The 25,366-nt window shown below is 42.3% G+C and overlaps 1 protein-coding gene across 1 annotated transcript in view; it reads right to left on the bottom strand.

Moving 5' to 3' along the window:
* The window catches only part of WWC2 (WW and C2 domain containing 2), a 112,566-nt gene extending 91,295 nt beyond the window's left edge, over positions 1-21,271 (bottom strand). Inside the window, exon 1 of the mRNA XM_069977772.1 lies at positions 20,909-21,271. Coding sequence (XP_069833873.1) covers positions 20,909-21,036 — 128 coding nt within the window. The 5' untranslated portion in view covers positions 21,037-21,271. The remainder of the gene's footprint in view (positions 1-20,908) is intronic.
* Between the last annotated feature and the right edge of the window lie 4,095 nt (positions 21,272-25,366).

The following is a 25,366-nucleotide window of genomic DNA, read 5'->3' on the forward strand; positions in this document are numbered from 1 at the left end:
AGCTACAGCATATATAGGCATTGGTTGGTGACTGGTTCACCCACCTCTACCTGCAGTGGGCAGACCATAGTAACAGTGACGCACTTTTGCCTTTCGTCTCCATCCTCTTCACATAATCTGTAAGCTCTTGAGAGGAGGGTCCTCACTCTCACTTACAGATTCATAATTACATGTATCTCTGTAATGTCTGATTTTCATCTATGTATGTACCCTCAAAATTGTAAAGTGCTGCTGAATCTATTGGCGCTATATAAATAAAAAATATTTTTATTATCATCATTATTATTAAAGAAGGATGGAGAATGATTGATTCTTTAAAGGGAGCCAATGAGCACCTGGCAGCCGACTATCAGGTGGTGTTGGGGGATCCAGGCTCCGTGGGCTTCATGGGCGGTTAAAGGAATTTTAATCTAACGTGCGAGGCCGAGGGAGAGCCGTGAACCAGTCATCTGGGCTAAGACTAGTCACGACTCTCTGTCCTGTCAGCGCGCTCTGAGTAATGATTGACAGACAAGTAGGCCCGTTTATTTTACCACATATAAAGTCTACAGAGCCCAGATCCCCTAGGACCACTGGAGAGCCGGCTGCAAGGTGCACGCAGCCATTCTGGGAGTCCAATCAGCACAGATGTGCTGATTGATTCCCTTAAAGGGTGCCTTTACAAATACCGTATCGCTGCATATTTATCGCACAAAACTTGCATGAAACTCGCAAAAAAGTAGCTGCGTTTTTGTGGTGTTAAACTCTCCTATGAAAATCATGTGAAAATCAAAACTTGCATGTAAAAATCGCACCAAACACGCATCAAAATCGCACCAAACACACATACATTGACTTTATAGCAATCAGTATCACTGTGGATTTATGTGCAAGAAACTCACAGCGATAAATATGGTACGTGTGAAGGCACCCTAAATGGGATTCTTTCAAGTCAAGTGTACATGTATATGGGAGAGTCTGGAAGAAGAGCTATAGGTTGACAGCTATTGAAGATGTATGGGCACCTTAGCAATTGGTTTTGTATATTATCAAGGGCAATTATTTATATCCTGTACCAATATACTCAACAGCACAATCCCATGGTCATGGCTTGTAGACTGGATGCAGCATTATGCATGTAACATTGGCACACTGGTAAACCACACATGAGTATGGACAGCCCTTCAGTTACAGTTCACAGACCAATCCATTGCTTCTGGGAGTATTCATCAGACATCTTGGACAGCACCTGCATCCATGGGGCAAATATTTTACATTTAGAAACACAAAAATCCCTTTACAGGTTTCTAGACAAGCAAAATATGAAAGACCAAGCAGCTTTGACTCTGAAAGCAATTAAAGCAGCTACGGTAGGTAAGCAATCTCTAAACCAAAGCCGCAGCTTGTATATTTGCCTTCTTCTTCAAGATTTATTTTGCATTAGGATGAAAGGTTTAGGTCACTTTGTTGGCTCGCTGTCCAATGGACCTGTGTGTAAAATTGCTGGGTGTATTATGTGTAAGGTGACAGGGGATTAATCACACATTACTGGTTTGCATTTCTAGACTGTAACCGTACAATCTTCCAGTAATCAGATTTAGCGAATAGTTTTCTTTCAAAGCAGCAAAATGTGACTTGAAGAATTTTGTTTTCTTTAATGCTCCAGCGAGCAGCTGCAATTACAATCTTCATAAAACCTGCAGTGTGGTTGGGGAAGAGCGGAAGATTAGAAACCCTGATGCCAGCTCAAGGGTAAAGCAACCCATGCTCAACTGACAGGATCCCGCTAATGAGTAGAGGGATGGCATGAGCACTGGCATATCAGCTCTTTAAGGGTTCACAAGGATAGCAGAGGTTAAATAAAGAAGATTCATATCAGGGACGGACAACATTATTTGTGGACAATTTGAAAAACCAAATGCATTATGAAGATTAAGAGTAATATGCAGCAACAGCTCAGCTACTAATATGAACATATTAGCAGCATTTACTGCAAACTGTAAAATCACGGATGCTGGGGGGAAATGGGCTCATTTGTACTAACTATAAATTTCTGTATGGTTCACAATCCCAACTTTTATATTCCAATTAAAACTAAAATATTTCTGTATCTGTCCCAGGAGGTAAGCCATGCCCCCCTACTGCTTACAATTATATTACTGGCTGCAACAGGAGCCTCCCCCACTGATCAGCAGGAGAATAACACTTGGGTTCTCTGCACAATTTCTACAAGACTATTTCCAAATCCTGCAAAAAACACTGAAAAACACTGATACACAGACGGCAGCTATAATTCTTTGATTTTCAAGGTTTAGAGCAATATATTGCCAACATACTGGGTTGTTTGCCAGCAGTCCTCAACATTACTTTCCCCTTACCTGCTTGGCCAATCACAGCACAGCACCTATGCTATGCTATGATGTAATGCCTGTGAAAGCATACTTGACTGAACAGGCTGGCATTGTGCCGAGCTGCAGGTTTGCGGCTACAGGCGGGACTACAGATGTGTGAATGTGGCCGTACTTATGAACTCGCTGCAAAAGGCGCAATGAGAACAGAAATGAAACAAAAAAAAACCAGCAGCAGTACAGAAGTGCTGAACGACTGCTTATTATGATGAGGACCACAAATGTGCAAATTGGCTTTGCCTGAATCGTAGTTTTGCAACAGTTGGAGGGCTGCAGGCTCCCTATCATTGCACTAGCTAATCCTAACACCCAATTCCTGTGTTCTATGGTGGTCTTCCTGTGTTCTGTCTTGAATTCCCCCAACAGACAGCAGTCAGGCGTTTGCATGGTAGTATAACACCAGTGTCCAAGATTATACAGTTTTGATAAATTAAGCAATTTAAAAGTATATTAGAAATTACATAAACCAACAATGAGTGGACCATTGAAGAAGGGGTTCTTCAGCCTAATTCCTTTACCAAGCAGAAAGGATGTGCTATCTATCTATCTCCTGTACCTAATGAGAACATTGGTCACTCATGTCTACCACCATCAGGATAAGGGCCCTATTACACGGACAATTATCGTGCGAAAAATCGTTAAATCGTTCCAATTTAAGCTATAATCATTCTGTGTAATTGCAGGAAACGATCAAAAAATCGTTCGCAAGTCGTTGATCGTTGATTTAGATCTCAACCTAAAATTATTGTTAATCGTTCGCAAATAGCTCGCTGTAATTCCATGTTTGTTCGCTCAAGTGCCGCGTTTTTTCACTAATTGTTCAGTGTAACTGCACATTGCTTATTGTTTTGCTGGGATCAGAAGGAATAAACGATCATAAATAACGATTGCAGTAACGATCGTAACTAACGATTATCGCTCTGTGTAATATGGTGAACAATTTCAGGTTAACGATAAACAATCTCGTTTGCGATGATTTATCGTTAGTCGTTAATCGTTAAAAATCGCTCCGTGTAATAGGACCCTAACAGATATGTTTCTGCTGAATACCTGAAATATATGCGGAGCATTGCACATCTTGTACTTTTATTTTTAGAAGCTGTTATGGGTCTCAGGCTTTGCTTGGGTCAGACTTTTATCCACATACAGTAGATTTGGATGCGGAGCTACGTGAAAATGTGCACAACTCTAAAGTACTAGGTGGCTTTTTGACAATGTGCCTGTAGTCTAATTATAAAGATACAAGAGCATCAGGCTATAATGTGATTTTTTTTATATTATATTAAGGCTTTGTGTTTGTTATAAGTGTAAAAATCTTCCTGGCAGCGACTGAAAAATCCTTACATGTAATAATCTGTAGGATATTTTGTGCAGCATTGTGTTGTATCATTTCCAACACGCACACACAAAAAGTTTCTTTGATTAGCCATTACGCATATCTGTGGTCTGAGATGTTCAGTGTTATCCTGGCATCTACAGTCAACCTCTCTACATAGGGAGGGTTCAGGCCTGGGGCTTAGCGGTTGGTCAAACACCTATTATATTCTCAGCTCTTCAGAGAAGGTTTCTGTTATATCTTAAGACACCATCACAATGAATATACCAGTTTTACATGACACGGTACAAAGAATTTAGTTTTCAGGCACTTTCCCTGCTCAGTCAAGCTTACAGTCCATTTTTTTGCACTCAGACACAGGCAGACAAGGTGACTTTTCCCAAGGTCAGAAGTAGCTCACACAGGGATTGAACTCCGCTCAACAGCAAATCTCTTAATGTCATAATTATATAGTCGGCCATACCGCTACTGCTTTTCCTTGAAAAGTTATTATGAGAAAGCACAAGAGTATTCAAGAGCTTTGCAAATGGTCCTAGATGTAAGAGAATTGCACAGAAGGGCTCTGCTCTGCTTTCTTCCTTTTAGCAGTTTCTAAGAACTAAATCCAATTGCTATTAAAAAAAGCTTTTTTTCCTATACAGAAGAATATAACAAAAACAACATGGGTATCTCTATTTTTCTACGCGGTGAATATCACCTAAAATGTAAAGATGGCAAATAAATAGGTCTGTAAGCCATCTTCTTAAAAAACGTGTTTTGTGCCATACAGCAGTAAGTGATCGCCGGCAGGGGTCAGGTGCATAGATGAACACATTATTGCTGCAGGCAAAACAAAAGGGAAGCACCAGAGCAGTGGTGGATACATATAAGGGTTCATGGGTATCATAAGGCATTTCCCAGGCATAGTAAACTTCTCTGATGTCGCACACACTACAATGTAGAAGGAATAATAGATGTAAAGATGCTTCTGTGGCTCCCGACTCCCTGACATCCCGCTCAGCCAGTGGTTTTAACAGGGCAGGGCAGGACACCAGGGAGCTACAGAAGCAGGCCGGAGCGCGGACAGGTAAAGTATTAAAATATTCGGAGCAGCGTCATACAGGGGAGGGAATTCCCTCCCACTGGGGGCGGACCGGCCTACCTGCAGTGCTTGAGCACCGGCCGGTTCCGATGCATAGAACAGCGACGTGCACGGGAACCGGGCCGCGGTCCGAAAAATTGACCGCGGCTCCAGCTTCCCCGTGATGCCGCCGTTCGATCTGTGGGCTCAAATTAAAGAGGGTGTACCTGGTGGTACATCCTCTTTAAGGGGGACGGGGTTCACATACTTGTAACAGATATGCAGTACGTGTGAAACTGGCCTTAGAGGATGCGGACATACCTACAACGTACTAGGCTGATGTTGTGTACACCCAATCTAAAGAGATGGTGAACCATGGTCTCCATGCCACTTTTCAGTCTGTAGGATTGTCTGCATGTAGCACACTGAAAAGTCAAGTAAAAATCCACGGGGTTTAATTTCCTGTCGATCTCTTCCATTTTATGGTGGTAGATGGCTGAAAGGCGAGGCTTTATAAGAAATAGGCATACTGCTGTATGTACTACCTCCAGGTAGCCTTGGATTCGTTTTAATGAAAGTATTGCTGTCATATATAGGAATCCTGCACCTGTGCTTTTATTTTGCTTAAAAAAGCTTTTTTAATCTACTGAAACAGTCATGGAGGCAGGGCATAGGGCTCCTGTGCGCCTCCCTTTTACTTACTCCCATTACATTCGTAACAATGACCATGCAGTATCAGTGCAGGTACAGCGAGTCAGAGGATCTTGGCTGCAGTAGCTTCAAAGACATCACCATACCTTTGTGGATAATGTGTGACATGGCACCTGTGCAAGATATGTAAAGGGCCCAGTTATATCAGCGGAGCTGCGGGCCTTGCTGAGAATACAAAGGGGGGCCTAGAACAGAGGTACCCATGGCCCCTTCCTCCATGACACTGTTTTGGCAGAATAATAAGGATTTTTTTAAGCAAAATAAAAGCACAGGATTCAGGGCCCTGAATTTAGAGGTATGCAGAAATAGTTTAACCAGCTCAATATGAATAGTGGGTAACAGGTTTGCTTTCATTGCAACATAAATCTTCATAAATATTTATGAGAATTTTATGCATATTGGTCCTTTAACACTAGATGTCGTAAAAGTTCTGGTGTGAATCCAAATGCAAGGCTGCAAGGCAGTAAAACCCTGGCCTCCAATATTGTGTGGTGGACATAACCTGTGCACAGCTCCTTTAGCCAATAAATGGGCAATTAACTTTCCTCCACATTCTGGTCAGGCTATAAGTTCTTAAAAATAAAAGCTGACCTAAGAGAAACATGCCAATTCTGTTTTTGCAGGTTCCTGTAATTTTATTTTTCCAGACAACACGAGTTATGCTGGGTTTACACGGAACGATTATCGTGCGAATTTGCACGACAACAATAGAATTCGAACGATAATCGTATGTGTAAACGCAGCAAACGATCGAACGACGAGCAAGAAATCGTTCATTTTGATCTTTTAACAGGTTCTTAAATCATCGTTCGTAAAAAATGTGTCATTCCGTGTAAACAGTCGTCGCGCGATAGTCCGGCCGCCACCCGCAGCCCCGCTCGCAGCCTGGCCCCCCGCTCATCCGCAGCCCCCTGCGCCGGCTCGATCGCCACCTCCGCCGCTGCCACTCTGATCGCCCCCCCCGCTGGCCCGGCCGCGACCATACTTTACCTGCTCTGCGTAGCAGGTCTTCCACATCTCCGACTCCCCTCTTCAGTGCACTGATTGGCTGAAGAGGGGAGCCGGGAATTTCAAACGGCTCCTCTTCAGCGATCGGAGCGGCGTCGGCGGGGGTGGCAATCGGAGTGGCAGCGGCGGGGGTGGCAATCGGAGCGGCGGCGGGGGTGGCGATCGGAGCGGTGGGGGTGGCTGCGGTTGAGCGGGGGGGGGGGCGGTCTGCGGGCGCGCAATCGCAAAACTATCGCAAAACGATTTTTCCATACGATATATCGTACTGTCTAAACGCTGATCGTCATAAAAAAAAAAACGTTACTTCGAAATTGTTAATCGTACGATTGGGCCAATAATCGCCTTGTGTAAACTTAGCATTAGGGTCTGTTTACACAGAAAGATTATCTGACAGATTATCTGCCGAAGATTTGAAGCCAAAACCAGGAATGGATTTGAAAAGAGGAGAAATCTCAGGCTTTTCTTTATGTCCTGATCTCTGTTTATAGTCTGTTCCTGGCTTTGGCTTCAAATCTTTGGCAGATAATCTGTCAGATAATCTTTCTGTGTAAATGGACCCTTAATTTTCATCAATTTTTATCTGATCCCATATATTTAGAAGGCTCAGTAGGCAAGGATGAGCTGAAGGTCCAAGTCTTTGATTGCAGATGGATTGGTGCTTGTGCTGCCATCAGCAGACAGCCATAATGCTGCAGCGCTTTTTAGTGTTAGCAGTACAGGCGCATTTTAGCATTTATATTATGCCCAAAGTACAAAGCCCTCCCACGGTTCAGCTAAACTAAACTTAGATTGTCAGAGGGTTCTAAGGTGACCTAAATTTGGTGCAGTATAATAGTGGGGTGTCTGCGTATTGTGGGCCTAATATGGATGGTATGATGCAGCTGAACGGCCAGTGACAGTTTTCTGATGAGTATGGGGAAATGGATAATCTTCTGGGACATATATATCTATATATATATATATAAGAATTCCTTAAATATTTCCTGCAGTGTTGATTACAGTATGAGACAGAATAGGATCAAAGGACACAAGGACACAAAGGGAAGAATAGCTGGAATTCTTTGTGTGCGTTTGTGTATTATCTACCTTAAACATGACAAGTTTTTTTACTGGGGAAATTTAAAACCTTATTTTATGGGGGGGAAGTTTACGTTTGCCCAGGGCTACACAGGTGACACAGCCAACGATGTCACGTGCCTGCAACACAACTAATGAAAGTGGATGTGCTACTGCAACCAGGATCGATTTCTGGCAAACATTAGGAGGCGGCAACTAGCAATTCATGTAATCCCTTTAAATTAGCTGCAACGTAGTGCGATTCCGGCAGTAACACACTGCAGTTTTAGATCACACAACAGCTCCCAAAGTTGCCTCATAGTCCTAGCTGTAATATCAGGACTATTTGTGGTCGTTTTAAACAATGAAATGTCACCACATGCAAATAAAAAGAATGTATTAATTAATGTACCAATATTGATCTTTCTCCCTAAAATATTAGATTTGTTTCTACTGGAGAAAACAAACATTTCACATATCATTAATTGTTTATACGTAATATGCATCTCATATTCCAGTATGAGTGTCCCTCCTATTAGGATAGGAGGGCATGGTTGGAGCAAGTATCTGTATCTTTTAAACTAGGATGAAGATTACCTCATCAAAACATGTTAGTTGTCTGGGACTCCGGTATACTTCAATAAGCAACCACTTTAGACTTTTCTCAAAGGTGCTATATATCTTTGGAATAGTAAATTTAGGGCCATATCACACCAACAGATTATCTGACAGATTTGTTTTTTAGCCAAAGCCAGGAATGGAATATAAACAGAGAACAGGTCATTAAAGACTGAGACTTCTCCTGTTTTCAAATCCATTCCTGGCTTAAAAAAATCTGTCAGATAATCTGTTGGTGTAATAGAGCCCTTACACCTCTATGGATCAGATGGGGAATATCCAGGCTGCAGGCGCAGGGGAGATGGACTTTGCATATATTGTGTGTGCATAGCCTGATGCTGCGTTTACACGAAACGATAATTGGCCCAATCCTACGATTAACGATGTCGGAGTAACAATTTTTTTTTCATAATGATCAGCGTTTAGACGGTATAATATATCGTACGGAAAATTTGTTTTGCGAGCGCTTAAGCCTATCTCTCCCATAGGAAAAATTGGTGAACGACTGTTTAAACGGAACGATATGCGACTTTTTGCGAACGACGATTTTAGAACATGTTGTAAGATCAAAATGAACGATTTTTCGTTCGTCGTTTGATCGTTCGCTGCGTTTACACGTACGATTATCATGCCAATTTGATCGTTATGGTGCAAATTCGCACGATAATCGTTCCAAGTAAACGCAGCATTACTATTTGCAATCTGAATGGGTTACAATTTAAGTGTTATGGTGAAAAAAAAAAAAAAAGCACAAAAACAAGACATGCATAGGTGAGAATGTGAGAAAGTGACACAACAGGAACACATTTCTGCAATCTGTCACTCGTATGGGGAGAATGTGAGAATGCAGGTTTTTGCTGTAAATGAAATGGCTCATCTGCCATTTTTAATAACACAGAATAAAATTAATAGGACCCAGAGAGCATCTTTCATTTCTGCCAACTAATGCCAAAAAAGACGTGGAACGTCAGAGCCGAGCAGCAGCGGTAAACACAATACATAGCGGCTGCTGCTCTTCTGAGAAAACAAGATTCAATGGATCTTTAGAGAGGGGAAAACAAAGTCACAAAAAATGAGAACAGGTATGGTAATCCCTTCAATCTTACATCGTACACTGAAACCTGATGAGCTGTCACTTTCAATTCCTCATTCTAGTAAAGGCACAGCTCAGTAGTTTTTCCACTACAATCTATTGGCTTCCACAATATCCCATAAATAATAAAACGAGAAATGATGTACAGTTCTAGCAGGCTCATGTATAGGACCTCATCCAGCAAACAACTGTATCCACCTGCCTACAGATCTCTAGCTGGTAAAACATACATATTAGTGAGGAATGAACAGTGAATCTCCTTTAATCCAACATTTGATAATCCAAAAATTCTAACTCATCTGATACTCAATCCCATCACAAAACCAACTATATCATAACCATCAACTGCACAAAATCAGAACCGGAGAGTGAATAGAGAGCAATTCTGCATCACCTCATCTATTATAAGAAGTAATTTTTAACGATAAACAATCGCAAACTAGATTGTTCATTGTTAACCTGAAATCGTTGACCATATTACACAGAACAATAGTCGTTAGTTATGATTGTTACTATAATCATTTGCTCCATCTGATCCCAGCAAAAGAATGAACAAAGTGGAATTATGGTACGTTTACAGAGACAGATTTTTCTGACAGATCTTTGAAGCCAAAGCCAGGAACAGACCATAAACAGAGAACAGGTCATAAAGGAAAGACTGAGATTTCTCCTCTTCTCATATCCATTCCTGGCTTTGGCTTCAAAAATCTGCCCAATAAATCTCTCTGTGTAAACGCCCTATAATACTGAAGGATTAGCAAATGACTAACAGTGGTTTTAGGGTCAGATCTAAATCAACGATCAACGACACATGAACAACTTTTTGATCGTTGCCTGCAATTACACAGAACAATTATCGTTTTAATTCAAACGATATAACGATTTTCCGCATAACAGTCTCATGTAATAGAGCCCTTAGGGTCCACACAGATATCTGACAGACTTTTTAGGCTAAAGCCAGGAATGGATTTGAAAAGAGGAGAAATCTCCGTCTTTCCATTTTGACCTGTTGTCTGTTTATAGTCTGCTCCTGGCTTTGGCTTCAAAAATCTTTCAGTTATCTTTGTGTGTAAAAGGACCCTAAGGTTGAATTCACATTGTATACAGGCTCGATATAAGAGGTATGCGTCAACATACTGGTGAAAAGTTTCACATCTGCAGTTTTTTTTTTCTATGTACAAGCTCAGTCAGTGAAGCAGAAGAATGAAAAAAATGGATCCAGCAGATACGCTGAATGTCGGACACCAGCAACAACCGAAAAACCTGGTCTCAGATATGGTGTCCCTCATTTGAATGAATAAAACAGCTGGACACTGCTCTACTTATTAGGTATTTTGGAAAGAACCTGCAACAGAGGCACATGTCAGAACATCCGACACAGACGTGAACCTACTGGGGAATACAAGAGATGATGTTTGCCAGAGAAACACATTAGACCAATCTACTTCCCTCCCGCAAACAAAAAGTGGCACATGGGGTGGCTATCCACATACAACTGTAGGCAGAATCAGCAAAAGGTATAACATCCTGCAGCTGATATTCAGCATGTAGCAACAGGTCTCACCTATGTGTCATATACAATAAATCTAGACACGTTTCCTTTACAAAGGAATAACAATGTGTACCATAAAAGTAATCCCATATGTATATATACTCAGTGGGACAAAAAAAATAACCATTACCTTGAAGACCATCTGATGTTCAGTTAATTTCCCACACACCTTTACTCCACGGAGGAAAGGTTAAAGAGGTACTCTGGCATTTTTTTTCTAATCAACTGGTGTCAGCAAGTTATAAAGATTCTTAATTTACTTGTATATAAAAATCTCCAGTCTTCCAGGACTTATCAGCTGGTGCATGTCCTGCAGGAAGTGGTGTATTCTTTCCAGTCTGAAACAGTGTTTTCTGCTGAAGTCTGGAACTATCCAAAGCAGGAAAGGTTTTCTGTGGGGAGTTGCTAAAGACCTGCTCAAGTCAGGGGCAGTGGTGGCAGCAGAGAGCATTGTGTCAGGGTGGAAAGAATACACCACTTCATTCAGGCCATACAGCAGCAGAAAAGTACTGGAAGACTGGAGATTTTTAAATAGAAGTAAATTACAAATTTACATAACTTTCAGAAACCAGTTGATTTGAAAGAAAAACATTTTTTTGCCAGAGAACCCCTTTGAGCACGTAAAAAAAGACATTTTATACAATGGATGTCCCTGCTTAGGAGTAACCCGCTATGTGGTGCTGAGCTCTTACATAACTCAAATGATTTTTGGTAAACAAAAGTCAAGAATTAAGCTAAAAAGACAATGTGGTGATAGGTGGTGAGGAGGGGTAAACTGTTACCAGACAGGCAGCGGCTTGTCTAACTAAGAACAAAAGCATCAGAGTGTTTAAATTCAACATTTCCAACTCTTTTGGTTTGCAGTTCTATGATTTTTTTTGTCATAAGTGGTAAGTAAGTAGAGTAAGCAACCAGACAAACCCCATGGTCAGGAGCTGCATGGTTTTGTTTCTACAGCTTCAATGTAAACCTATTTTTTTCCATTGTGACAGACAAGTAAACCCTGTATAGCTTCATTTTTTCATGTCGCAATTCATTTTTTTATGTGCAGTGGTACACAAACTTTAAATGTACATTTACACATAGCAGTCAGGTGTGACATTGCAATGAACAATATTATAAAAAAATAATAAAAAAATAAATAAATAAAAATGCTATTTTTGAGGACTTACTATTTAGGGGTGGGAGGTGGTGGACCAGCACAATGCAAAATCAAAAGCAGACATTGTATTACACCAATTTATTTCTATTTTTAGGTCCTATATTAGAACTACATTTTAAAGGTACAATGACAAATACTATGTCCGCTGCAGATTTGAGGCTGCATTAACTCAATCATCAAATCTGCAGCAAACACATGTAAATGTACGCTCTACACGTCTCCCCATGCAAACAACTGCTTGGCAGCAAAATCCCAGAATATCCATATGGAGATTTACAAAATGGGATAGAAAACAATAAAAGCTGTCTGATCTGATCCACAATAACATGCCGTCTGTTGCATCAGACCCTACAGCTAATAATATGAGGACAGCAGAGATAAAGGAGTCTGTGGAAGGGATTTGTCCTAACACCACCACCTTACAAGACGGCCATATGTTAGGCCCCAGAAGCCAGACAACCTGCTCTTACCCATACAGGACTGTGATCCTTCTGATACATTAGGATTAGGGTAACTTTATACATAAGGTCATGTTTAGGCTGCCTTCATGGGGGACATTTTTTTTCCTAATTTTTTTTTAACAAGAAAAAAAAAAATCTACCTAAATAACTGATGCACATTTTTCTGTGAGCCTGACTTCTCCCCCATACACTCAAATCATCTGTATATAAATCTGCTTCTATGGCATGGCCTTTATTGTATTTAATAAAAGAAAAATGGACAGAGCCACATAGAGGAGCAGTACTACGCAAGTACTTCTCTGTAAAGACCTATGGAACACGTAGGTTTTACCATATATTATTAAATGTAGGTATTGGCCTTGCTTCCTATGTCGTCTATGGTCTTCTGGTTTATCTTGGTGTCAACACATTAGGAGGTAATAAGTCTAATGCTCCACAGGGAGCACAAATAGTAAGAACAAAGGAGGCATCTGCCAATACTAGACTCACACTTCATTAGGAGAAAGTAAAGAAAGGAGCAAACACTCACACTCCCTGAATCCATCACCTTTCAATGCAAGCTACTATACTATTACCCTCATACTGGTTGGCTTACTTCACTGGTCCTACTACATGGTTTCCATGGATTGTACAGATGAAAATGCTGTCACAGTTTTAAATGCGGATTGGTCCCATTCAATGGAGCTGATCTACATCTTGGACTCACATCACATCATATTTTGCATGAATTACAAAAATTACTTATTCCAGCATATTTAAAGTGATCAACAAAAAAAGAAAATAAAAATTCTCCTGGTGACAGTGTTCTTCTAAACACTATTTGCAGTATGCCCTTGGCCTGAAGCTTCATAGTTAACACTTAAAGAGTCACTGTCGTATTTTTTTTTTTTTGCAGAAATCAATAGTCCAGGCGATTTTAAGAAACTTTGTAATTGGGTTTATTAGCCAAATCTGCCATTATCTGCATGTAAAAAGCCTTTTCCCAGGTCCCCCCCTCCTTCCTCTTTTTCATCCACTCTGAAAAATCTGAAAATTGTGACTTGTTGCATCAGACGTCCCCTGTCTGTTCTAGGGAGAGGGGAGGGGGGAGGAGGAAGGAGGGAGTTAGCCGGCAGCAGAAAGCAGATAAGGCTAGGTTCACACTGCGTTTTCAGCATCCGTTTAACGGATCCGTTTTTTTTTACGTCCAGAAAAATAGGGTCAGCAACGTTTTTTGGTCCGTTTTGGTCCGCCAAAAAAAACTGATCCGTTTTTTTTTTTATAATGGAAGTCAATGGAAAAACGGATGCACACAAATGAATCCGTTTTTTGCAATCCGTTTTTCATGCGTTTTTTGCAAAAACCGGATGCGTTAAACGGATGCTGAAAACGCAGTGTGAACCTAGCCTAACAGAGGATTACAGGCACGGAGCTGGGTGACAGCTGTAATCTGAGCCCAGACAGGTCAGTGGTGACTGTCCAAGAAGATAACTGGTGAGATATTTGTAGATTAACTCTTTGTTGTCCTGTTTTGGTCTTTTGTTTAGCTCTCTCCATAGAACAATGAAGACAGGGGGGGAGAGCTTCAAACTGCTTTTTCATGATAAAAATGCATTTTTCGGATAATAAACCCAATTACAAAGTTTCTTAAAATCGCCTGGACTATTGATTTCTGCAAAAAAAAATTTCACGACAGTGACACTTTAAGAAGAAAGAAAAAAGACTCCACATAGCCTTAGCCTTATACTTTGTCACGAACCAAAAAATGTTTTATTAAAATCAAAAATGTGCCAGGCAGCGTACATAAAGCTTGGTAAACACTCTGTAAACACAAGTTTAATATGGGAAGAGTTTATCCGACTTTGCCTTCCGAAGCCCGTCTGTGTGAAGCTTCAATGTGAATGCCTCTGCATGTAGATTTGCACAGTGATGGAAAATATGATTAGGACAATGATAATAAAGACATAAAATACACAAAAGTGCCCCATAAAAGTTTCCCTGATAACACCTAACCATTCACGTAAGCCATTTATGAGGCAAAATTAAACAAAACTTTTGGAGCAATTCTTAAAGGTTTGTTACATTTAAAAGTGAAGACTAAGCCATGCAGGAAGCCTGGAGTTTGCTTCTGGATTGTATTGCCTCTGCTATGGGCTTATGTACACGGCAAAGCTGTGTACATGCAGCCTATAGGGAGACACTCCTGCCTAGAAGTAAGACTAAGTACATACCGGGTCATGCTGTGATTTTTGAGTCACCATCAAGTGTGAAACCATGACGTTCCCTACACTGTTGTGTGACATAGGTAAAAGTTTAGTGAATCAATTTCAAGTATATAAATGTGCAACATGTTTGTTCTACACTATGGTGCATTGAAAAACCATCTTGGACAATGGTGGCCACACTTAGCAATTGTGTAATCCTAAGAATTTGCTATGTTCAAATCTGACCTGTATCCCCCTCAGTAGGCTGAGCCTTAGGGCCATTTTACACAGAAAGATTATCTGACAGATTATCTGCCAAAGATTTGAAGCCAAAGCCAGGAATGGATTTGAAAAGAGGAGAAATCTCAGGCTTTCCTTTATGACCTGATCTCTGTTTATAGTCTGTTTCTGGTTTTGGCTTCAAATCTTTGGCAGATAATCTGTCAGATAATCTTTCTGTGTAAAAGGGCCCTTAGCGGTGAATGTGCTGTGGGTTTGCAGGATTAGATCCATTCTCATTTAATTGGACCAACCCTCTGCATTTCCACCTAAAATAAGCAACATACCACTTATTTCTGCTGGGGGCTTCTTTTCTACTGCAGTGTCATCAGATTTCAGGAACGGAAGAAGCCCCGAAATCCACATTGAAGTTCTGGTAACTAAACATGTACTATAGGTCATAGGTGTCAAACTGAGGCCCTCCAGCTGTTACAAGACTACAATTCCCATCATGCCTGGACAGCCAAAGCTAAAGCTTTGGCTATCCAGGCATGATGAGAATTGTAGTTTTGTAACAGCTGGAGAGCCTGAGTTTGACACCCATCCGTATAGATACTATGGGGGAGATTTATCAAACATGGTGTAAAGTAGAATTGGCCCAGTTGTCCCTAGCAACCAATCAGATTCCACATTTCTTTTTCCAAGTAATCTGTGAAGAATAAAAAGTGGAATCTGATTGTTTGCTGGGGGCAACTGAGCCAGTTTCACTTTACACCATGTTTGATAAATCTCCCCATCTATATCCTCACACAAACCCACAGAAAATCCCCGTCCCTTTCTCGTACCAGGCGGAAAAGTGTCTAAGGGTACAAACCCACACACCGTATACACAGCAGATACGCAACAAATACGCAGCAAATACGCAGCAGATTTGATGCTGTGTTCAGTTATTTAGACCTAATCTGCTGCGTATTTGCTGCGTATTTGCTGCGTGTTTGCTGCGTATCGCAGCAGTAACTACGCTGCTTATACGGTGTGTGGGTTTATACCCTAAGGGTATAAACCCACACACCGTATAAGCAGCGTATTTACTGCTGCGATACGCAGCAAACACGCAGCAAATACGCAGCAAAAACGCAGCAGATTATATCTAAATAACTGAACACAGTATCAAATCTGTACCAACAAATCTGCTGCGTATTTGCTGCGTATTTGTTGCGTATCTGCTGTGTATACGGTGTGTGGGTTTGTACCCTAAAAGTGGTAGAAAAGGGTCTAAAATGCATAACAAATGTGGAGTAAAGTCCTGTGCACCACTTTTTCAGCCATAATTCCGGTTGGAGGCACATTAGTAAATCTGGGCCACTGTGGATGTATGAGGCCTACAGCCTGTATGGTTTCACCCTAGAAAATATCCTCACACATGGAAGTTTCTGCCACCACTCCACCTAAATGGTATTGCAAAAATGTTTGCGTATGGAGAATAAACCTTATTCAGATGTATGACGAGAATTTTTACAATTTATATCATGTGAATTGAACTTTTCCTGTGCATTTAACTTGTATCTAATACCTTCTCTATCGTTTGTAAAACCATTGTACATGGCACACTTAGGCTTGAAAGAGGAGTAAAGACATTAGTAGAAGGACCAGGTGACTAGATATAATAGCCGAGAGCGGTCATAGTGCAGTGTAAGGTTAGCCGTGTTACAGAGCACATTCCAGTCACAGGTATGTCACCACGCCACTGACACATCGCTGCCTATTCAGTGTAACCACAACATACACATAGCAGCTTGTTTACCCGGCTGTGTCACATGCTGGGAATGCAAGGCCTGAGATAAGAAGCTTCACCGAAACATTAGGAAAAGCCACTTAATGTAGCATCCCCATACTAAAACAAAGCAATGCAGCTGAACATTGGCAGAAGCCATTAGAGAATCCATAACTTTTCCAGGTATGCTATGTAATAATGAAATAACTTTTACCATTCGCATTCCAGTGACTAAGATTAATAAAAAGTCAATACTTTCAGACAAGGTGATCACCGCTGACTAGAGATGTAGGCAACTCAAGCATGCTAAAGTCCAATCGTTTGGCCAATCGCTTATCTGTACTGTAGACAAGATGCCTCACACCTAGCATGGAGAACAGCTACTGGTTATCACCAAATGGAACCAGTGGTACACTGATGTATACCGCAACATTCACTTTAATAGCCAAACAATTTACTAATGACTAATTTTGTTCGGTTTCCAATAAGATACTTGTATATAGGTTTATAAGTATATATTGTATATGTTTGCTAGACTCAAGTGCGAGAGAAAAACGTGCTTACAAGTGCCACTAAAAGTATATGTTAGGGTAACAAACGGGCTAGATTAAGTCCAATAAAGTGAACATACTTTCTTATAGTTCTACACTGTACCAATACTCTGTTATAAATGCATTTACAACTGGGCAGTGCTATTCCCCTTCACAAAGAGGTGCGTCCCTACAGAAATGTCAGTGTCAGCACAGACTGGATAATCTCAGGCAGTAAAAGGACATGTCTCCATCTGGTAATACCCAGTTGTCAATTTGGTCAGACATTTCCAACAGAACAGCTCAACATAGACATCAAAGAAAAGATGCTCCAGAACTGGTAATTCATGGGGAATAAAGCTATTAAGGGGCCTATTACACCAAAAGACTATCTGACAGATTTTGTTGAGCCAAAGCCAGAAATGGACTATAAGCAGAGAACAGGTAACAATGGAAAGACTGAGATTCCTCGTCTTTTCAAAGCCACTCCTGGCTTTGGCTTACAAAAATCTGTCCGATAATCTGTTGGTGTAATAGTAAACTTTACATTTCGGGAGGGATGACAGATCCTCTTTCTTTGCACCAGCCACTCCTTTCATTCCCACCGGTAATATAGCTATCATGTTTATTAGATATATCATCGAACTCTTCCTCTCAACTAGGAGCTGGGCAGGAATTATGTTGCAGCCCCATTCACATGAATCACTTGACTGATACCAGGGTGCAATTCCTGGAACAGTGATATGTTAGAAGGAATACAGGAGACACATCACTCGCATTCTCAAGATTGTTGAGGATTCCAGTGATAACCTCCTATATAAATTATGCCCATGGAGGGGAGAGTACAAGTCATATATGTATATATGAGAAAGATGCATGAAAAGCAATGCTATAATACACACGTACTACTAGAATATAAGTTCTGAGCAAAACAAATTTCCAACGGGTGTTCTGCAATTCATTGGGATCTTAATAATAACTACACATCAGGGAGTTTCTGGCCAAACCTCGGTGGCCAGGAATCAAATCCTCATCTAGATGTATTGCTGTCACTTAATAGTGGATTGTTGTATTGTTGGCCATCACCGGCTTTCCTATTAAGATTTACCAATAATGCTGTGGTATCCTAAGTGCTCTAAATTGTCACCACTGCTTAATATATTACAGCATCATATACCACAATCCATGGCAGTCTGGGCAACATAAATAAAACTACTGTCATTTAGCAGCGACGGCCAACCTCCTGTGGCATGGTCTGAACATGACTCCTAAACTTGTTTAGAAACTCATTGATTTCGTCCCTCCATGAACAAATACACACCCACAATTCACTATATTTGGATGTGTACCAAATAATATATTCATCACACAAATATGTCGGATGAGATTGTGAGTCAGATCTTGAGTATTCTATGTGTCCCAGTTAATCAAGTCAGTCACCCAGTGATATAAGTAAATACTGGTGATATAACATAGCACCGGGCACGTACTTATGAAATTAAATTCAGATTCCTAATCAGAGTGAACATGAAGGAAACCAATGTTCATATACCTATACTGGCGAACAAAACCTACATACCACATGGAACAGTCATGGTCGAGGCACTCGTAAGAAAACATGGTAACAATCTGTAGTACTAATATCATGGGAAAATGGTACAAATTATGAAATTATAACATGTTAAAGGGGTATTCTGGATGATTTTGCTCGGACCTCAAATAAAATAAAAAACAAACGCTGGCAACTACTTCTGCGCCTGCTCATCCAGTTAGTGAGTGAGGCAGGCCATCAGACCAGTTCATCTCAGAAGACGCAGCTCAGCTCTTGGCTACTACTGTGTTCTGCAGCTTTTCTATCCAATGGTAATGCTTCCCTAGCAGGTGCAACAGCAGCCTGACCTCACAAAGAGGCAACATAGCCACTAAATCCACTACAAGGATCAGGAATGTTTGATCTTAATATGCCCAACCTAACACAGTGGCATTAGGGGTGTCTGGCAGTAGATGTGCATGCTTGGGAGAGATAGCCGTCAGGCCAATCATATTAGCATAAAAATGCAGCCATGTTGCGACAGAGAAAGTAGCCTACAGGTGCCCATATACATAAGAGTAAAGTCTGCTGAACTGTCAGATTTCCATGGGATAAGTGTACTATGTTTTGGGGTGCCTCACCCTTTCCCTTATACTGGGGAAAAGAAGAAATGTTTGTTCTGAAGGTAAATAGGGCACCACCAGACAAGAATGGCAGTGCCCAACCTCCTTGTCCCAATAAGAACACATGGACACTCAGCTGAACCAAGCAGTATGTGTATAGGAAGGACAGGAGGAAAAGATGTCTGTGGGACAATCATTTGGCTGATGAGTACACTTGACATGATATCTGTATATATGGATCCATGATTGGACTTCATCTGAACAGATGAGAAAATCCTTTGAGGTTTGGTTTTGTGACAGTCAAATGTGGAAATCCCAGCATTTTCTATTCTTCGGTTATTAGGTCAATCCAACGTTTGTACGCTTCATGTACAGTTATGGGGCAAGTATACAGATGGGTCTCAGGAGTGAAAACTTGGCTTTATTGCCCACAGTAACCATGAAGACACGAGGCCACTTTTTCTCTGATAAGCCTTGGCCTACTGTGCCACGTACAGACAGGTCTTGGCTGCCCATGGCAAAATTCCCATTATAGCAAAAGGAAACATCATTCCCACCAGGTCCTTGTTGTAGGTTACCCACAATGCAGTCTTGGTAAAATTGTCATAAGTGGCAAAAACAAAATTCTATTGTGGTTTCATATTGATTTGGGGGATTATTTGGTATAGATTACAGATGGCACTCTGTGATAATTTGGCTCATCCTAATAGTAACATGTGGTTGGCACTAGTGCACTAATGGTTCTCCACAAAACTACAACTCCTATCATGGACAGGACAATGAGACACATAGTTCTGCAACAGCCAGACACCTCCAGCAAACAGCCATTCCCCTTATTCCAGGCATGACAACAGTTAGATACCAGCAGCTAGAGAACAATAAAGAATCCAGTGACACTGGTATGTGGAGCGACAAAGACACATTATTGACATTTATAGCCCAGAGCGCTGGAGGGCCACTATGTGACTACTAGGACGTGCCTTACAGGCAGGCACTATGTTGTTTAGGTGGGCACCATGCTTTGCTGGGTGCACTAGTGGAAGCCCACAATGGCACCCCATGTGTATAACACTTTCTACAACTTCTGGGCTTCCATGTGTGACGCATTCCTAGCCCTTTGTGAGACATTTTTGGACTAAGACAACCAGGATCCCTCCTTCCTCCATAAGCCTAAATATTATTCCTATTAACTGGTTGGAGGGTGAAGGGCAGCACAACAGTTTAGGGAGTGTGGGAAAGCGGAGCCCCCTCCTCCCCAGCTCACATCTAAGCTGCTCTATGTTGCCTCACCACATTTTTTTCCCTCTCAGAGCCCAACATTCCTGAGCTGACTCCACCCCCCCATTACCCAAAGTGACTGCTCCCCCTGCCCTGCCACCTCCCCCTGCCCTGCCTGTCTTTCTTCCCAAACTCCCTCCCCCTCCAGGCTCACATACAACATAACCATACAACAGCTGCTACATTGTACCTACAACTTCACCATAAGCAGCTACAATGTTCCTACTCAGAGGATGGCAGCAGGGCAGTGCCAGCCTGCAGCAGCAGGGCAATGATGGGGGTGGGGGGAGCTGTCTGCACACAGAGGGCCACATGTCAGCACCTACCTGTCCCTGGGGTCGATCCAGCTGGTCTGCCTGGTGTTGTGGTCGATGTAGAACACCTTGCCGTCGTAGTCTCTGGCTTCTTCCCAGCCCTCCGGTAACGGCAGCTGCCCATTCCCCTTCCTAGGCATGATCAGCCCCTGCAAACTCCTCCATAAGTACAGAAAGAGTCAGGAGAGGAGCAGCGGGTGGGGAGCCCCTAGAGCCGGGTGGGGAGCCCCTAGAGCCGGCCACAGAGCCGCCCCGCGGGCACGCACTCCTCCGCTCCACGCTGCAGCATGTCTGGGGCACCGGCGGCTCCCGGCTCCGAGGTCGCACTAGCAGCACGGAGCCGTCTGCCTGCGGATCCGGGGAAGCCAGTAACCTCGGCCTGTTCCCAGCCACAGGCTCATTAGCATGAGATTAGCATCCGTCTCATCTGCATGCACATTCCACACTGCTGCATTCCTCACCGCTAACCCCTTGTGTGCCGGCCTGCTGCTACTACTGCTACTCAGGACTCCTTCCACCCACCGTGCTGCCAGTGCTGCCCCCTGCACCCCTCTCCTGCTGCCACACTCTGCAGGACACTGCATAGCCAACAATGCACTGCCCAGTACTTGTCCTAGCCGCACATAGGACACATAGGGACATAGGAAATGTGGGCCTAAGGAATGAAAGGAGCAATGTGTACAAAACCTAATAACCATCCCTGACTAATACCAAACTGCTCTCCTCTAAAATGTCGTTTTCATAATAAACCCACTTGTTACAAGTAAAGCAAGACAGCATGCTAGTGCCTGCCAGGACTATGTTCTTCCTGTTTCTGTGGATCATTTATATATTTCTAACTATCTAAAACGATTCTGTATCCTTTTGGACAAGGAGATAAGAGTTCAGTAGTGATGGTTGACCATTGTTATGGTTGTTGCTTTTATACTATTTGTAAATGTTGTATACTGTAACATTATATAAACAAATCTTTTCTATGCATCAGTGTCACCAGCTGGGTAGGTGGTCAGGGAGTGATAGATTCATTTACAAAGAAAAATAAAGAGAGGTAGTACACAACATGAGCCACAGAGTAAGGGCCCTATTCCACCGGACGATTATTGTTAGCATAATCGTTAACGATTAACGATCTCAAACGACCGCTATTGCGAAAGACCTGAAAACGTTCACTCATTTCCATGGAACGATAATCGTTACTTATGATCGTAATTGCGATCGTTTCTTCTTCCGTATTTCTTCGCTATTGCGTTCGTATCTATTGCGAACGACCGAACGATGTCTTATTCAATGCGAACGTTTTGCGAACGTTTTGCGAACGAGCAACGATAAAAATAGGTCCAGGTCTTATAAAGCGATCAACGATTTCTCGTTCGGTCGTTAATCGTTACTGCATTTCAACCGAACGATTATCGTTTAGATTCGAACGATTTAACGATAATCTGAACGATAATCGTCCGGTGGAATAGGGCCCTAAGGGTCCTATTACACTGAGCGATTTTTAACGATTAACAATGGCAAACGAGATTGTTTATTGTTAACCTGACAGATTTTGGAAGCCAAAACCAGGAATGGATTTGAAAAAAGGAGAAATCTCAGTCTTTCCTTTATGACCCGTTCCCTGTTTATGGTCTGTTCCTGGCTTTGGCTTCAAAAATCTGTCAGATAAATCTGCCTGTGTAAACGCACCATTACACAGAACCATGGTCGTTAGTTACGATCGTTACTATGATCGTTATTGCGATCGTTACTATGATCGTTTACTCCTTCTGATCCCAGAAAAACAATGAACAATGAGCTATTACACTGAACAATTAGTGAATAAATGCGGAACTTGAGCGAACAAATGTGGAATTACAGCGAACAATTAGCAAACGATTAGCGTTCGATTAACTATAATTTTAGGTTCAGATCCAAATTAACGATCAACAACATACGAACGATCTTCAATCGTCGCCTGCAATTACACAGAACAATTATTGTTTAAATTTGAATGATTTAACGATTTAACCTAAGGGTATGTCCACACTAAGGAATCCCAGTGGATCATCCGCCGCAGATTCCGCAGCTCACCCCGCCCGTGGCCGCGCACATCTCCACTGGTCCCATAGGCTTCACTCTATGGTTTGGCAGATTCCGCCATCCGCCCAAAGAATGAACCCATGGGGTGAGTGATGCACTGGGATTCCGTAGTATGGACATACCCTTAAAGAGCTCAAAAATCATACACAGCTTTGCAATTATGCCCAATGGCCAATGATTTTTTTTTATTAATTAAAATGACCAATGGCTGATCACTAGCCCTATTACACAGAGCACTAGCGATCTCTTAGGTCAGTGATTTTCAACCTTTTTTGAGCCGCGGCACACTTTTTATGCTTAAAAAATCCCGGGGCACACCACCAACCAAAATGGCACAAAATCAGTACATATTATACATATAGTTAATAATATAGATTCTAAATGTATTTATACTCACTCAGTGTGAAACCTGGGCCTGTTTTCTTCTCCCCCCTGTGCTTCTCTCCACCATACTTCTCCCCACCATACTTCTCCCCCCTGCTTCTCTCCTGTGCTTCTCTCCCCCATGCTTCTTTCCTGTGCTTCTCTCCCCCCTGCTTCTCTCCACCATACTTCTCCCCCCTGCTTCTCTCCCCATGCTTCTCTCCCCCCTGCTTCTCTCCACCAAACTTCTCTCCTCCCTGCTTCTCTCCGCTGTTTCTCTCTCCCATCCCCATGTTTCTCTCCCCCCTGCTTCTCTCCCCTGTTTCTCCCCCATCCCCAGGTTTCTCTCCCCCATTCCCATGTTTCTCTCCCCCATGCTTCTCTCCCTGTCTCTCCCCCCCTGTTTCTCCTCCATGCTTCTCTCCCCCATCGTTTTCTCCTGTTTCTCTCCCCCATCCCCAGGTTTCTCTCCCCCCTTCCTCCTCACCTCCTGCGAGATGGTCGCCGCTGCTGTCCGCCTCACCTACTGGCCGCCCGTAGGGCCAGGAGGTGAGGCGGACAGCAGCAGCGGGGCGATCTGCAGGGGCACCATAGTTTGGGGAACTTTCCCCGCGGCACACCCGACCATGTGTCGCGGCACACTAGTTGAAAATCAGTGTCTTAGGTCAATAATAGGACCCTTGGACCAGTCTTCTGTTATAATTTCCCCTCATTGTGTTTGTCCATAATCTGTTGTGGCTAATAACAGCAAGCAATGGCTTTCTCTCCCCAAGTTCTTCTTAAGGAGTTTTCCAGGCTACTATGACTTGCCTTTCCTCAGGATAGGCAATCAATCACAGATTTGCGGGGTGCCTACACATGATCATGTGTTTAGTGACCACACTACACTGTAAATGGGGCAGGATGCAGTTGGCTCCATTTACTGAGTAGGGCCGGTACACTGTTACTGCAGCTCAGCTACCCTTCACCTGAACAGACTGAGCTGCAGTAACCAGGTCTGGCCACTATGTAGTGAATGGGGCTAACACATAGCGTGAGAGAGGGGCATGGTCTGCATAGCTGGGTCTACAGCACCGTACTCTGACCCAGGAAGTCTCCCTCACCTTCCAAATCATAGCAGATCCACTTCAGGCTGGGGCTTACATCAGGGGAAAGGATTGTGGAAGTAATCTCTCCATAGCTGAAACCCTTCTCTCCCCGGACAGAGAGTGCTGCTATACTGTGCTCACCCTATACCCTGCTCTTTGCTTTACTTACACTCAGCCATACACACTGCTACATAGAAAAGTTTCTGTCACTGTCCTCCTGCACAGTTTGAATTCTTTAAAAGCAGTCAAATAAAATACAAGTTATACAAGTTGCAATCGTACTGATGTGAGGACATGTCAGTTTTACCATAGGGTGAACGGCCCCCAAAATGAAACACTGGTACATATCACATTGATAATATCTTTAAAAGGAAAAAACAACCAAGGAGGTATGAAAATAAAGAAACAAAACTAAGGCAGTATGTACATTATAACATGCATACAGAGAGTGTGTGACAGAAAGGACATACTATAAGATAACTATAGTCATATCGGATTGGACAGGGGAAAAAATAGCAGATATGGAGCTTCTATTGCCCTGTAATTATATTGTATGGGATGCTGCAGTCACTATTGATTGCTGCATTTAGGTTGTTAAGCCCCTGGCATTGGAATCCCTGTCATTGTAGCAGATTGCCAGCTGTAATATATACCTGTATGGCCGACTACGCTAACCCTTATGCTGCAGCTTAGTATATATATTTCTGTGGTTGCTAATTGGTTATAGTTTCTGTACACATTGCACAAATTTGTGACCATGATGCTAGAGTTTGATTTGGTACCTCAAAACGTATTGGAAATTATTGAGACTGTCTAACTTAAAAAGGCTTTGTTAGATTTCTTTGTGTCATGTCCATTTGCATTGATTTAAAGGTAAACTAGCAGCAGGTTAGAAGCATCTAACTGCTGATATTTCCCTATAACTCACGGGAGTGATGAG

This window comes from Dendropsophus ebraccatus, chromosome 7 (assembly GCF_027789765.1).
Source record: "Dendropsophus ebraccatus isolate aDenEbr1 chromosome 7, aDenEbr1.pat, whole genome shotgun sequence".
Classification (NCBI taxonomy): Eukaryota; Metazoa; Chordata; class Amphibia; order Anura; family Hylidae; genus Dendropsophus; species Dendropsophus ebraccatus.